Source organism: Phyllobates terribilis, unplaced genomic scaffold, assembly GCF_046119375.1.
Source record: "Phyllobates terribilis strain yellow unplaced genomic scaffold, ASM4611937v1 Scaffold_12__6_contigs__length_324123572, whole genome shotgun sequence".
Classification (NCBI taxonomy): domain Eukaryota; kingdom Metazoa; phylum Chordata; class Amphibia; order Anura; family Dendrobatidae; genus Phyllobates; species Phyllobates terribilis.
Genome location: NW_027362772.1, coordinates 297,194,940 through 297,209,447, shown reverse-complemented (window position 1 = coordinate 297,209,447; position 14,508 = coordinate 297,194,940). Strand labels below are relative to the sequence as shown.

At 42.3% G+C, this 14,508-nt stretch overlaps 1 protein-coding gene across 1 annotated transcript; it reads right to left on the bottom strand.

Moving 5' to 3' along the window:
* Positions 1 to 3,809: 3,809 nt before the first annotated feature.
* Positions 3,810 to 12,656, bottom strand: LOC141171816 (indolethylamine N-methyltransferase-like). Its single transcript, XM_073655448.1, has 3 exons — positions 12,566 to 12,656; positions 11,468 to 11,690; positions 3,810 to 4,233 (listed from the first exon to the last, which is right to left on the bottom strand). Exons 1-3 carry the CDS (start codon positions 12,654 to 12,656, stop codon positions 3,810 to 3,812), a joined length of 738 nt encoding a protein of 245 aa, XP_073511549.1.
* Positions 12,657 to 14,508: the final 1,852 nt, after the last annotated feature.

The window sequence follows — 14,508 nt, the reverse complement described above, 5'->3', positions numbered from 1 at the left end:
CGACGAACCTGTTGTACCAGTCTGATGGGCCTGGGGAGTTTACTCCTGGGTGTCTGCCCTCGGGCCCAGGGTTTTCTCGTTTAATGGACAATTCTGGGCGGTGTACCTGTCTTGCCGCATCGGTAGCAGGCAGGGTCCCTCTGTGGACGGCGCTGGTCGCTCATCCTCGTAGAAGGTGTTGTTGTTCTCCTCCTTCGCATCCAGGGGACATCCTCAGGGCTATTGGCTAGCAGGATTTTCCCTTCTTCCTCGGGTTCCGTCCGCAGCTGCAGGGCACTCAGCACAGTGGTCAGGGTTTTGCTCAACTGACGCACTTCAGAGCTCAAGCTGTCCAGCTCTCTAGGGGACGTTGCTGGAACTTAGGCTTCAGCAGCCACCGGGGAAAAGGTGGGTTTTGCAGGCACTGGGGTGGCTCCACCCTGGTAACATTGGATGGAATTTGTTTCCAGAGGCTGCAGTCCTTTTATAGCCATGTCCTTAAGATTGTCAAAGGTGGCATCTGGATGATCCAGGGCCACCAACGCACAGTCCTGATCTCCTCAGGAGACTTCAGTCCCCGGGCAAACTATTCCTTCAGCATTTTGTTGTCATTTTCAATGCTGGTTGGACTAACCTGTTTCAGAGCTCGCAGGGCCCCTTGTAGACGCCAGGCATAGTCCCGAACATTGTCCTCCGGCTGTTGAGAACAGTTGTAGAACCTCATCCTGAGGTCCGACTCAGTATGATCCTCAAAAACAGTCTGTAGCTAATTAAAGATTGCGGACACTGACTCCTGGTCTGCTGCCAACCATGTTTCCACTTCCCGCTCCGCAGCACCAGTCAATTGTCTTAATACTGCAGCGGCCCTCTGCTTGCCTGTCATAGAGTACATGTCCAAGATACCGCATATCTTCCATTTGAATCCAGACAGGGTATCTGGTTTGCCGTTGTACTGAGGAAGTCGCTTTGCTCCAGGAATGTACGGTAGAGTTTTTGGGATGACAGGAGTTACAGGCGCTACTGGTGGAGCGGCCGCTTTGGCCTGCTCGACGTTGGGCGCGGGTTGTACATCAGGGCCATTAACCGGTATTCCGGCGTCGTGCTGTTACTCGGACATTCTGGTGCCCCCCTAGTGAACCTTGGCCTACCTTCTTTTGTTCCGGTAGACCGCAGCTCCGCAGGTGACGGTCTTCTTTAGGACCTTGCGTCGCTTGCGTCCTACGTCAGAGCGTTCGGTGACGCTCCTTCCAGGACCTGGCGCTTCCTGGTTTGACGTCGAGGTGTGGGGCGTGTCAAGGGCTTTGCGCGCTTTTGCAGGTACGCCCCTTAGTTTCCCGCGGATATGCCCTTCTTCTCGTTCGGCGGCACAACAATGGCGGCAATCTTCACCACAGTTTAACGTACACAGTTTTTTTAATTTAAGGCGTACAGTACGCGGTGGCAACGGGCATAACACTCCGTCGTTGCAGCGGGCACAGAATCCTGTTCGTGATGCGAGGAAAGATGACTAGCCCAGGGGAATGGGAACAACTCGGTACCCGGGCCTTTTGCCAGACCTTGGGGATGTCGCGGTGGTCGGCTCCCGGGCACGTACCCTGGGGTCAGCTTTTAAAGGGTGTTTTGGTTTACTAATTTTATGGAAGTTCGTGACGCCACCTGTGATTTCTGGTGAGAATCACCAGCGCTGTGGCAGTCCACTGAGGCCGGTGATAAGGCAGCTCGATGGTATAGCTCCCCACAGGTGAAGCTAGGCCTCAGGGCAGCGTACGGAGAGGGTGATGCAGGACAGGCGAGACCCAACCGGGTCAGAGCAAGAACGGGGATGGACACAGTAGTCACTTCAGTACCTTTTACTGGTGTTAATTCAGGCACATCCCGGAGCACTGTAGGGTGAAGGGTGCATATCAGGATCCTCCCCAATGAGCGGGTGTAGGGCCTCCTCTTTCTTGCCTCTGCATAGTAAGTTTCTGACCTGCCTAAAGCTAGGCCTAACTTTATCTCTGTCCTGCACCGGCTGACGTTGTGGTAGGGCCTTCTCTTGGAGTACGCACTCCCAGCTTACGGGGCCTATGTGTCTCCTGGCTCTGTTACATATCAGCTCTCTGGTGATCCTGGGACCTGTAGTTCTCCAGGGATTCCGGTTATGCCTTACTGGGTCATAGAGATCCCGGTAAGCTCGGACCCGGTGTCTGGTATATGTTTCGGGGTGAGCTGGGTAAGCTCCTCTGCCCCCACTGCTACTCACTTTCCACTCGCCTTCGGCCGCACTCGGGCCCTCACTAGGCTACTCACACTAACAGCAGCTTGCCGCTCTTCACCGCTCTAACAGGCGTCGGCACACCTTGGGCTCACTTACTTGAGCTCCTACTGAGTCTAGACTGGGCTTCAGGACCGCTGGAGGCCTAGCTTGCCTCACACAGCAACCCTCGTGCTTCTCCGCACACACAGCTCTTCAATCTCTGTGCACTCCAGACTAACTGAACTGCCTAGCTCCCCCTTCCCTATTTATATCCCTAAAAGGCTCCCTCTGCTGGTCTGAGGTGGAAGGTGGAGATGTGTGAATGTTTATGGGGGCCTCTTGTGGAGGATTCCATCAATGCACTCTTCTAGGATCTGTGGTACCAAGCGCAGCTGGGTGCCACATTAGCACTGTACAGTGGCTTAGTGGTTTGTCCTGTAGCCTTACAGCACTGGGGTCCTGGGTTCAAATCCCACCAAGGACAACATCTACAAGAAGTTTGTATGTTCTCCCCGTGTTTGTTTGGGTTTCCTCCGGGTTCTCCGATTTCCTACCACACTCCAAAGGCATACTGAGATTGTGATGATACCTGTAAAGCGCTGTGGAGAAGAATGGTACTAGATAAGAAAATAAAATGAATAAAATAAACTTGTTGATCTCCTTTAATGAAGATATCACCAGACCAACTTGCTGCCCCAGAGAAAAGAAGGGAAAGTGGCAACTTTTACAAAAGGTAACATATGTTTTGCATTTACACTCCAAAAAAACAAGTTCACTGTCTTTCTATTATTATTATTATTATTATTATTATTATTATTATGCATCCTCCTCCCTTATTACACCATCATGAGCAAAACAGTGTAGCCTTGACCTTGATGGCACATGCTTGAACATTCCCATGGGTCATTTTTTTATGTGCAGTTACTTTCACATGACACATCCAACTCAATATAATTATTACTATTAAATCAAATTTTGTAAAACTTTAGAAGCAGTAAGAAACAAAAATTTTGCCTAAGTAAAGGACACAAACAAATAAATATATGTTTCACTTTGTTTAATTGTTTTTTGCTTTATTTCATTGTTCATATAAATCAAATGGAAAACAGAACAGCAAATAAAATCAGTGAACAAGTTGTTAGCCACCATGGTGCACTACACATAATTTTTTGGCTGTCACCTTATACACTTAGTTTTTTTTTGTGTCGAGCTAGAATATTAAGAAAAATATAACTGCACTCTGAAATGCTTATTATATTAAATATAGAAAATTGGAACTGCATTACTGCCATAGAAAATAGGTAAGTGCTACACTATGTACATATGTAATATTGGAAAAATGGAACTGCAATATTGCTACAGAAAAGTGTACAGTAAAAAGAAGGTACTTGGCACATAAATTGGTCAATGTATATGAGCCCAATAGCCACTGTCAAGGCGTACCTCATTGTTGGGTCCCTGTCCTGATAAAACACCCCTCTTGGACTAAAACACCTTTATACATTTATATGTATGTCTATGCATTTTATGATTATTCAACCTTAAAGCTTTACATAGAATCTCTTGGCATTAAGACTTAATTTATAAATTTCTACTTCCCTTTGTGAGCTGCAATGAATAGCATGCCCTGGTAGTCAGTGAGGTCACTCACAACCGTTCTCTTCTTAACCTTGCAGTTATCAATAACAAAACCTTCTGCAACTAGAGCTTTCCTGGCAAAATCCTCATCATATTTAAGAATATGGAACTTGTCTTTTCCACTTGTAACATATGTTGCATCTAAAATTCCCAAAATTATGAGGTGTCCTCCAGGTTTGAGCAACTTTGATATCTTCCTAAGATATTTTAGGAATTCATCTTGATTTTTGCTAATAAATTCTAAGAACCAAGCAATGATGATACAATCTGCTGGTGGGAGATCTATCGGTTTTATGATATTTTCTTTCTCAAAGTCACATTTCACAACATGTCGAAGGGTTGTTCTCACTTTTACATCTTTGTCCTGAAACTGATCACTGAAAAAAATGAAAACATGAAGAATGTAATTGTATCAAAGCCATGTTTGAATAGAAAAACATTAGGGCCTAACGGTTAGCACTGGACTATTGGTTTTCAGTTTTTTGGGAAAGGCTTAAATGTAACCAAGATTGATGCACTGAGTTTTAGTTTTGAATGCTATATTCATACTATTTTTGGTGACTATGTGCGATGCATGTCCTGGGAGCTTCAGTAGTATACATATACTAAAAATATCCATAAGCCCGCATTCACTCAACAGTAGCCAAAACAATTTAATATTCTCTTTCAACAAAACTTTAACTGCATACGAAAGAGTGGAAAACTGCACAGATGGTGCCCAGTCCATTGCTTTGAGGAGAGGGGGAGGTTCTGTAGGAAAACCAGGTAGGATAGGATTAAAACCTAGTACTAGAGGTCCTGATTACATGCACCTGGCTAGGTATGTCTACAGTCATGCCCTGTGTTCATTTGTTGGGCAGTTTGCTGGGGGAGCTGAGTAGAGTGGGTTGTGTTGGAGATGCAGATAGACAAGCCAGAATCTCTATCTCCCACTTCCTCCTTCAGCCTTCCCGTTTGCTAGGTTTCTAAAACTTAACATGTATGAAACAGAATTCATCATCTTTACACCATTTCACTCAAACCCCCCAACAGACCTATTCATCAAAGTCAGTGGCTGCTCACTCTCCTCAGTCCTTCAACCTCGCTGACTTGGGTTAATCCTTGACTCTGATCTCTCCTTCAAACCACACATCTAAGTCCATTCCACTTCCTGCCAACTACAACTCAAAAATATCTCCAGGATATGCACATTCCTCAACTTTGAATCTGCAAAAACACTAGTGCATGCCCTCATCATCTCCTGCCTTGAGTACTGCAACCTCCTGATTTGTGGCCTCCCCTCTAACATTTTCGCATGCCTCCAATCTATCTTAAACTCTGCTGGCTGACGAATTCACCTGTCACCCTGCTATTTCCCAACTTCCCCGCTTAGTCAATCCCTTCACTGGCTCCACATTTCCCTGAGACTCCAGTTCAAAACCCTAACCTTGGCATGCAAAGCCATCTACAACCTGTCTCCTCCATACATCTGTGACCTAGTCTCCTGGTACTTACCTGCATGCAACCTCTGATCCTCACAATATCTCCTTCTCTACTCCCCACTTATCTCCTCTTCCCACAATTGCATACAATACTTTTCCCGTGCATCCCCCCTACTCTGGAACTCTCTACTCCAACATATCAGACTCTCTCCTACTGTGGAAACCGTGAAAAGGAACCTGAAGACCCACCTCTTCCGACAAGCCTACAACCTGCCTAACCCTCGATCCACCATACCGCTGCATGACTAATTCTACCCTCACCTACTGTATCCTCACCCATCTTTTGTAGATTGTAAGCCCTTGCGGGCAGGGTTCTCTCTCTTCCTGTACCAGTCGGTAACTCATTTTGTTCAAAATGATTGTGCTTGTTCACCGTGTGCATGACCCATGTGTTTATATTCAATTTGTTTCTTGCTTTTGCAAGATTAGGGAGGTCTCCACCCCTCCTTTATGGGACATGCACATAAATGCCGTTCTCTGCAGCGTGTCCACATGGACATTACCTGTCTGATCTGCTCATGTAGGTACTATACACATGATCAGTTTTTAAATACATCAGTTAGGGACTGCTCTGATGTGGGTTACCTTGACGTTGGTAGAGTGGCTTAGTATACATTTTTGCAAAAAACGTGTCAACTAAATACCCTGTTTTTTTATCATCTTTTTACTAGCACTTGCTGTTTACTGTTACTTTTTTACAACAGAGTATTTTTATACAATTGTTTTACTGTGTCTTTTTGTGTTTCTTGTTTGTGCTATGTATACCCCTTTTCACATGTAAAGTGCCATGGAATAAATGGCGCTATAATAAATAATAATAATAATCTCTGTGAAAGGCGATTGCACAAGTTGTGTGCACCAAACTGTAAGTAACACTGGTTGCTATGGACAATAGCCGGTTTGTATAACTGAACTGAAACTAGCTCAGCCATGTTTGAGTCTCCAATGAATGTGAGCAGGACCTGAATTGCGGTCTGGACGAGACCTTATTATTGCTTTGCTTTAATTGGAAAACTACAGGGATTTTTGTTATTACATATGTTCTAGGTAAAGGCTATTTTCATTTAAAGAGCTGTATAAGTTTATGGAGTTCAATAATCCTCACATTCTCTGGACACAAGAATCCAGTGCCTGCGTTAAGTCTAAAGCCTGAGAGCATGAATCCATACAATTGGTATACAGTTTTTAAAAAAATGATGGCCAATGAGTGATATATGTCACTATAAGGCTAATCAGTGGCAAACATGGAGGTAAACGCAGAGCTGTACTCTCCCAATTATACCTCTGACCCAACTGTGATGTGATCACAGCCTTGCTGTGTCCTTTCAGAAGAACCCAATGATTAAGAATTTTGATCTTAGTGGATAAGAGTAAACCTTTTTACTGACAGCTGAAATTTGATTCACAATAGAATAACATTTTTAAATAAGGTAGATGGAAGATATACAGTGTCATATAAAAATTTGTGAATCCCTGTTCAAAATTATTGTTATTGTGAATAGTAAAGCAAGTTGAAGATGAAAAGATCTCTAAAAGGGCTAAAGTTAAAGATGACACATGTCCTTTGTATTTTATGCAAAAATATATATATATTTTCATCTTTTACATTTTAAAAATTACAAAAAGGAAAATGTTCCGATGCAAAAGTTTGGGCACCGTGCATGGTTAATACCTAGTAGTGCCCCTTTTTGAAAGTATCACAGTTTGTAAACAATTTTTGTAGCCAGACAAGAGTCTTTCAGTTCTTGTTTGTGGAATTTTCATCTATTCTTCCTTGGAAAATTCTTCCAGTTCTGTGAGATTCCTGGCTCGTCTTGCATGCACTGCTATTTTGAGGTCTAGCCACAGATTTTCAATGATGTTCAGATCAGGGGACTGTGAGGGCCATTTTAAAATCTTCGGCTTGCGGCTTTTGAGGTTGTCTATTGTGGATTGTGATATGTGTTTAGGATCATTATCCATTTGTAGAAGCCATCCTCTTTTCAACTTCAGCATTTTTACAGATGGTGTTATGTTTGCATCAATAATTTGATGAAATTTCATTGAATCCATTTTTGCCTCTACCCATGAAATGTTCCCCATGCCATTGGTTGCAACACAACCCCAAAGCATGACTTATCAACCACCATGCTTAACCCCTTCCTCCTCCAAGCCTGTTTTCACCTTCATGAGCATGCCAAATTTTACAATTCTGACCAGTGTCAATTTATGTGGTAATTATTCTGGAAAGCTTCAATGGATCCCACTGATTCTTAGAATATTTTTTTCATGACATATTGTAATTTGATCAATATGACTTGCAATTATTTGTGAAATAAATCTGAAATTTGGTAAAAATTTTGAATATTTTCCAATTTTCAAAGTTTATTTTTTATGCCCTTAAATCAGTGAGCTATGTCACATGAAATAGTTAATAAATAACATTTCTCACATTTCTACTTTACATCAGCACAGTCTATGAAACATATTTTTTTTTGTTAAGAAGTTATAAGGATTAAAATTTGACCAGCGATTTTTCATTTTTACAACACAATTTACAAAACCATTTTTTTAGGGATCACATCACATTTGAAGTGACTTTGAGGGGTTTATATAACAGAAAATGTGTAAAAGAGAAACTATTCTAAAAACTGCACCCTTAAGGTGATCAAAACCACATTCAAGAAGTTTATTAACCCTTCAGGTGCTTCACAAGAATGAATGGCATATGGAAGGAAAACATCAACATTTAACTTTTTTTCATAAAACGTTATTTTAGAGCCAATTTTTTTATTTTTCAAGGGTAATGGGAGAAAATGAAGTCCAAAATTTGTTGTGAAATTTCTCCCAAGTACGCCAATAACCTATATGTGGGGGAAAACTACTGTTTGGGCTCATGGCAGGTTACGGAAGGAAAGGAGCGCCATTTGACTTTTTGAATACAAAATTTGCTGGAATAATTAGGGGACTCCATGTCGCGTTTGGAGAGTGCCTGATGTGCCTAAACATTTTGGAAACTAGACCCCTCAAGAAACTTATTTAGATGTTTGATGAGAACCTTGAACCCCCAGATGCTTCACAGAAGTTTATAAAGTTGAGCCGTGAAAATAAAAAAATCAAATTTTTCCCACATTAGTGTCTTTTAGCCTTAATTTTATGTTCACTAGGGTACCAGGAGAAAATTCACCATACAATTTGTTGTGCAATTTATCTTGAGTAAGCTGATACCCAATATGTGGAGGAAAACTACTGTTTGGGTGCACGGCAAGGCTTGGAAGGGCAATAGCGACATTTGACTTTTTGAACTCAAAATTTGCTTGAATCATCAGTCGACGCCATGTCACGTTTGGAGAACCCCTGTTGTGCCTAAACAGTGAAAAACCCCAACAAGTGACCCCATTTTGGAACCTAACCCCTCAAGGAATGTATCCAGATGTGTTGTGACAACCTTGAACCCCCACGTGCTTCATAGAAATTTATAAAGTAGAGCCATGAAAATAAAAAATTTAATTTATCCCACTGAAATTTTCTTTAGCTCCAAATTTTGCATTTTCACAAGGGTAACAGGAATAAATGTACCATACAATTTGTTGTGCAATTTCTCCTCGGTGCACCGATACCCAATATGTGGAGGGAAACTATTGTTTGGGCACACGGTAGGGCCTCGGAAGGGAAGGAGTGTCATTTAATTCTTTGAATGCTAAATTTTCTGGAATCATTAGAGGATGCCATGTTGAATTTGGAGAGCCCCTGATGTGCCTAAACAGTGGAAAACCCCAACAAGTGACCCCATTTTGGAAACTAGACCCCTCAAGGAATTTATCTAGACATGTGGTGAACACCTTGAACCTACAGGTGCTTCACAAAATTTTACAAAGTTAATCTGTGAGAATGAAACAAAAATATTTTTCTCTCAAAAATGTTTTTAGCCCCAATTTTTTCACTTTCAAAAGGATAGCAGCAGAAAATGGACTCCAAAATTTGTTGTACAATTTCTACTGAGTACACCGACATGCCATATGTGGTTGAAAACTACTTTTGAGGCACAGTGCAAAGCTTAGAAGAGGGTGCCATGTTATACTGGCAGAACCCCTAAAGTTCCAGAACAGCAGAAACCCTCATAACTGACCCCATTTTACAAACTACACCTCTCATTGAATTCATCTAAGGGTGCAGTGATCATATACACACCCCAGGTGTTTCACATAATTTTATGTCATTGGGCAGTGAAGAAAAAATAATTATATTTTTTACCACAAAAATGTTGTTTTAGCCACAGATTTTACATTTTTACACAGGCAAATGGGTAAAAATGTCATCAAAATTTGTCACACAATTTCTGCTGAATGTAGAAATACCCCATATGTGGTTGTACAGTATTGCTTAACCACATGGCGACATTCGGGAGGGATGGAGCGTTATTTGCCTCCTGGAGCGCAGACTTTCCTAGAATAGTTTGCAGACTCCATATACAGAGCCCCTACAGGTGTAATCATGATTTTAACTCCATGGGTGTTCTTCAGAAACAAGCAGCAGTGGATGTTGCCAAGTGAAAATTTCAAGCTGTCATTGTAGTGCCCAGTACAATGTAGTCACAAGTACGTTGTAGTGATGACCAGTATGCTATAGTCCCCAGGACATTGTAGTGGCCAGTACCTTGTAGTGCCCAGTTCATGCTACAGGAGACATGCATCCATAAATTAGACAAGCTCTCATCGCTACAGAATTGCAAAACATGTAGATGCTAAATGTGGTTTAGGCACACTGTGGGGCTCAGAAGGGAGGGGGCATTTGGATTTGGGAGCACAAAATTTGCTGAATTTCTTTTGGGGGGCTAGGAGCCATTTCAATTTTCCACAGCATTTGTTCTACCAGTAACATGAAAGACCCCTATATTTCCATTAACAGATGATGGACCTGCGTGGGGTCTTGATTTTGTTTTATAACATTTGGGATCATGTTTATCCTGCGCTCTACACTGAGCACTTATATTGGGGTTTCCAATGACGTGACGTGATTCAGATAAAACCCCCGAAAAATCCATTCACTATAATGGGGCAGCAGAGTTACTCTGGACTCTGTCTGGCCTCTGTTCAGTGGTCTCCTTTTCAGTGGTGCATAAAACTGTTGCCGACCATACTTTTATGCACTCATAAAAAGACGGACACCGCCGGATCATAGGCCAAACAATATCCACAGTGTCCCAATCTGCTTCATTATAGGGAATCTTGTGCCAGGGGTTCCTTCTAAATGACGTATTTCAGAGATTTACATGGAAATCCTGGTGTAAGTGCTCAGTGCAGTGCGCAAGATAAATGTAAGCCGAGCCTTACTGCGATCTTTGGGAGGCAGAATAAAAAAATCAACACCAGGTGAAGAATTGGTTTTATTTATATTTTATGCTGCAGGTGACTCTGAACAGTATAACAATGTACTACAACTCCAGAGTCTGCTAAATCTTTCTGAAGGTCTTTTGCAGTCAAGCAGGGATTTGCCTCTCTAGCCATCCCAAGTGCAGCTCTCATTTAAATTTTGCTTTGTCTTCCAGACCTTATCTTGACCTCCACTATTCCTGATAACTGACATTTCTTAATTACAATTCAAACTGAGGAAAGGGCAACTTGACACTTTGCTATCTTCTTATAGCCTTCTCCTGCTTTGTGGGCAGCCACGATTTTAATTTTCAGTGTGTTAAGCAGCTGCTTAGAAGAACCCATGGCTGCTGTTTTTAGGCACAAAGTTAGAGGAGGCTAGCTTTTTATAAAGCTGGGAAATTTGAATCACACGGCCTTTCCTAACGATGATAGTAATCAAGCAATAACCCTAACAGGCTAATTAGGTCTGAAACCTTGTAAAAGTTATCTGGGCACACAAATCTCCAAGGGTGCCCAAACTTTTGCATCTGCCCTTTTCCCTTTTTTCAATTTTTAAAGTGAAAAAAAAATGACTCTGTTTATGTTTTGCTCCTAAAATGCAAAGGAAATGTGTCATCTTTAACTTTGTCGTTTTAGAGATCATTTAATCTTCAACTTGCTTAACTGTTCACAATAGCAGTAATTTTGACCAGGGGTGACCAAACTTTTACATGTCACTGGACAATATTTTACATGTTTTCATATTCTTTGTACATTACCAGTACAGTATATTTCACCTTTTTCCTTCCAAGTCTGCATGATGTTTTGCAGCATGACCCCACTCAAATGCTCCTGTACGTTCATCCACCCATCTTTTCAGCTCCATGATGCATCTGTCATTGCCCTTCAGCACGATGATGTGCTTGAAAAATTCACAGGCTGCATAGAGGTGATGAATTGTGGAACCAGCACTGAGATCAATCAAAATGTTTCCTTGAATGTGACCTACAGAAAAAGATTCTTAATATTGTTATATGCATACAAGAGGAAAAAGTCATGATTCATCATTATCTATATTCACTACTTCCACTATTTAAAGTACCCCTTTTAAATAAAGTAGGCCCCCCCATCAGTGGCCAGTATTGGGTTGCTGTGCTGTCATTTTCTTAGGACAAATGCTGGATAAATGCAACAAGAGAAAACACAGCAGCCCAATAATGATTGAATGCAGACCTCACGTGGCATAACAAATATCATGGGAGACCCAGTGCTGACATTGCTGGAAGACACCAGTCTGTGAGTTGAGTATATGGTGTTTTTCTTTTAAAAGGGGACTACTTAATTTAAAAAGGGTTTTTTCAGGTTCTGGATGGCCTGTTTAAGACTGAAGAGGTAGATTAAAACATAATTTTCAAAATACATACACCTCTAACCCCTTTGTGTCCCATGCATAAATACTATATATCCATTTACTGCACAGCTGGAAGATCACTAAAGTAATAAGACCTGCCATACATTTACTACACTTACATGGCACGGGCTCAGGATCTATAACATACAGCAAAGTTCTTCTGCTGAATGGGCAATGGGCAAGCAGAATGGGTGCATCAAATACTGAATAGCTATAGTATTTTTAAAGCAGTTAAATCTGCTTACATTAGCACAAATCGACTACAAAAAATCACATTGGAGAATTCATGCTAAAATTTACCCTTTTTCATCTTTGAGGTCAATGATCAGGATTGGGTCTAGCAGTCTTCTAAGTGCTTCCATGGTACAAGCTTGCTTCTTGTCCCATATACTGTTTTTAAACAAATTATTTTCCGTATCTAATAAGCTGCACATTTCAGCATTTTTTCCAATTTCTAATTCTTCTCATATATCAATTCTTAAACCTCTGGTTCTCAGTAGCTGCTCCAAGAAGTCTTCTGGGACCCCGATCTCATCAACTGGTCCAGATGCAAAGTTTACAGCCAATGAAATCATAGAGTCCAAATATCCAGAGGATATTGTACAAATCTTTGTGTCATCAAGAATTTTGTATCTGAAGAATGATGCACGTCTCCACAGTTGGTGTCATCTGTGCCTAGACCTCCACTCGCTGCTAGTCCTCCCTTCCTTTGCCATTTGCAGGGTGCCTTTACCTTCTGCCTGTATACTTCAGTCAAATTATCCACCTGCCTGTACCTATTTTTCCAATTTGCTGCCTTGTTTCCATTATTCTGTGTCTATAGACTACCCAGATTTAAGTGTTGGTAATGTAGACTACTCAGGGATAGACATCTGCAGATTCCTTTTTGAAAAGTTCATACATCCTTCCAGAAGTTAAGGTGAAAAAAGTACAAACCTTTAGACCTCTCTCAATGGTTTAGCTTAATATCATATTTGTAACATCCTATGAGCACGCTGTCACGGGTGTTTCAGAGGTGATAGACAGTCGCCCCCCAAAGTGGGTTGCAGAAAATCTCTACGTTTGGCATTGCAGACAGCTTCTTAGATAAAAGGCAGTCTTTAGGACCGAGCAGCTACCTCTATCTTGCTAATTAGCTCTCTGGCTTGGGTGTGTATATACCTGGTGTGTCTGAGAGGGAGTCGCCGGCTATATTCATTTCTTCTTGTGAAGCTTAGCAGGAGCAGTACTTCGTCCTCTCTGGAGCTTGTGGCCGTGTGCATATTTGGACTCATCTAAAGCGAACCAATTTCCCCCTGTTTTGTCTTCCCTTGTTGTCTATCATGTTTAGTGGAGGTTGACTAGTGCTCATCTTCTTCCATCCCTAGCCGTAGCCATATGCCAGGGAAAGTAGGGCGAGGCACGTGTGCGGCGATTTCTGAAGAGGCAATATAGGGATGGTAGTTGAGACAGGGTGACGCTAGACCAGACTAAGAGGTCACCACTTCCCCCTTTCCCTAGTGTCTGGGCTCCCTTTCCCTTTTCCCTCTGTGTTGCACTAACACCTGGCGTGAAATTATAGCTGGCCAATCACGTTTTGAAAAGGAAAAAAAAAATTGACATTTTTTTTTTGTGTGTGTTTTTGGATGTGTACCTTTTTTTTTCCTTTCTCCCTTTGGTATTGGTTCAGTTTCAGAGCTTGCAGAGCGACTGCACAGGTTGTCTCTGGAGGTGAATGACCTCCATGGGGTACAACAGCAACATCAGCAGCTACAGGTTGCCAATATGAGGGTCTCTGCAGGTTTTCAGGAGATAAGGACAAGTTTTTTGTATTTAAGGAGGCATGCAAACTGTATTTCAAACTTCTAACGAGGAGCAACAGGTTGGTATGGTGATCTCTCTATTGCCGGGCGCTCCTCAGTCATGGGCGTTTTCGTTACCACAGGACTCGGTTTGTCTCCAGTCTGTGGAGGTTTTTTTTTGAGCTCTGGCCCTCATCTATGATGACCCTGACCGAGTCGCCTTGGCTGAGTCTAGGCTACGTCGCCTTCAGCAGGAGATTCGGTCAGTGGAAACATACAGTTCAGAATTCCGTAGATGGGCAACAGATTCCAAATGGAATGACTCAGCCCTTAGAAGTCAATTTTGTGAGGGGCTTACTGAAAGGTTGAAAGATGCCTTGGCTGTATATGAAACCCCTCACTCCTTGGAGGCTGTCATGTCTTTGGCCATACGTCTTGATAGACGCCTTTGGGATAAACAGGTGAGACTACCTTCTCCAGGACCTTCTTGTCGGGGTTGTGTTTCTCTGCCAGGGGAACGGTCTGGTGGTGAACCATTACTGGGGAGGTGGAGGAACCCATGCAGTTAGGTGGTGTCTCTACATCATACATCTTCCCATAAATTCACAAGAAAAAAGGCCTATGTTTGCTTTGTCGGAAAAAGGGA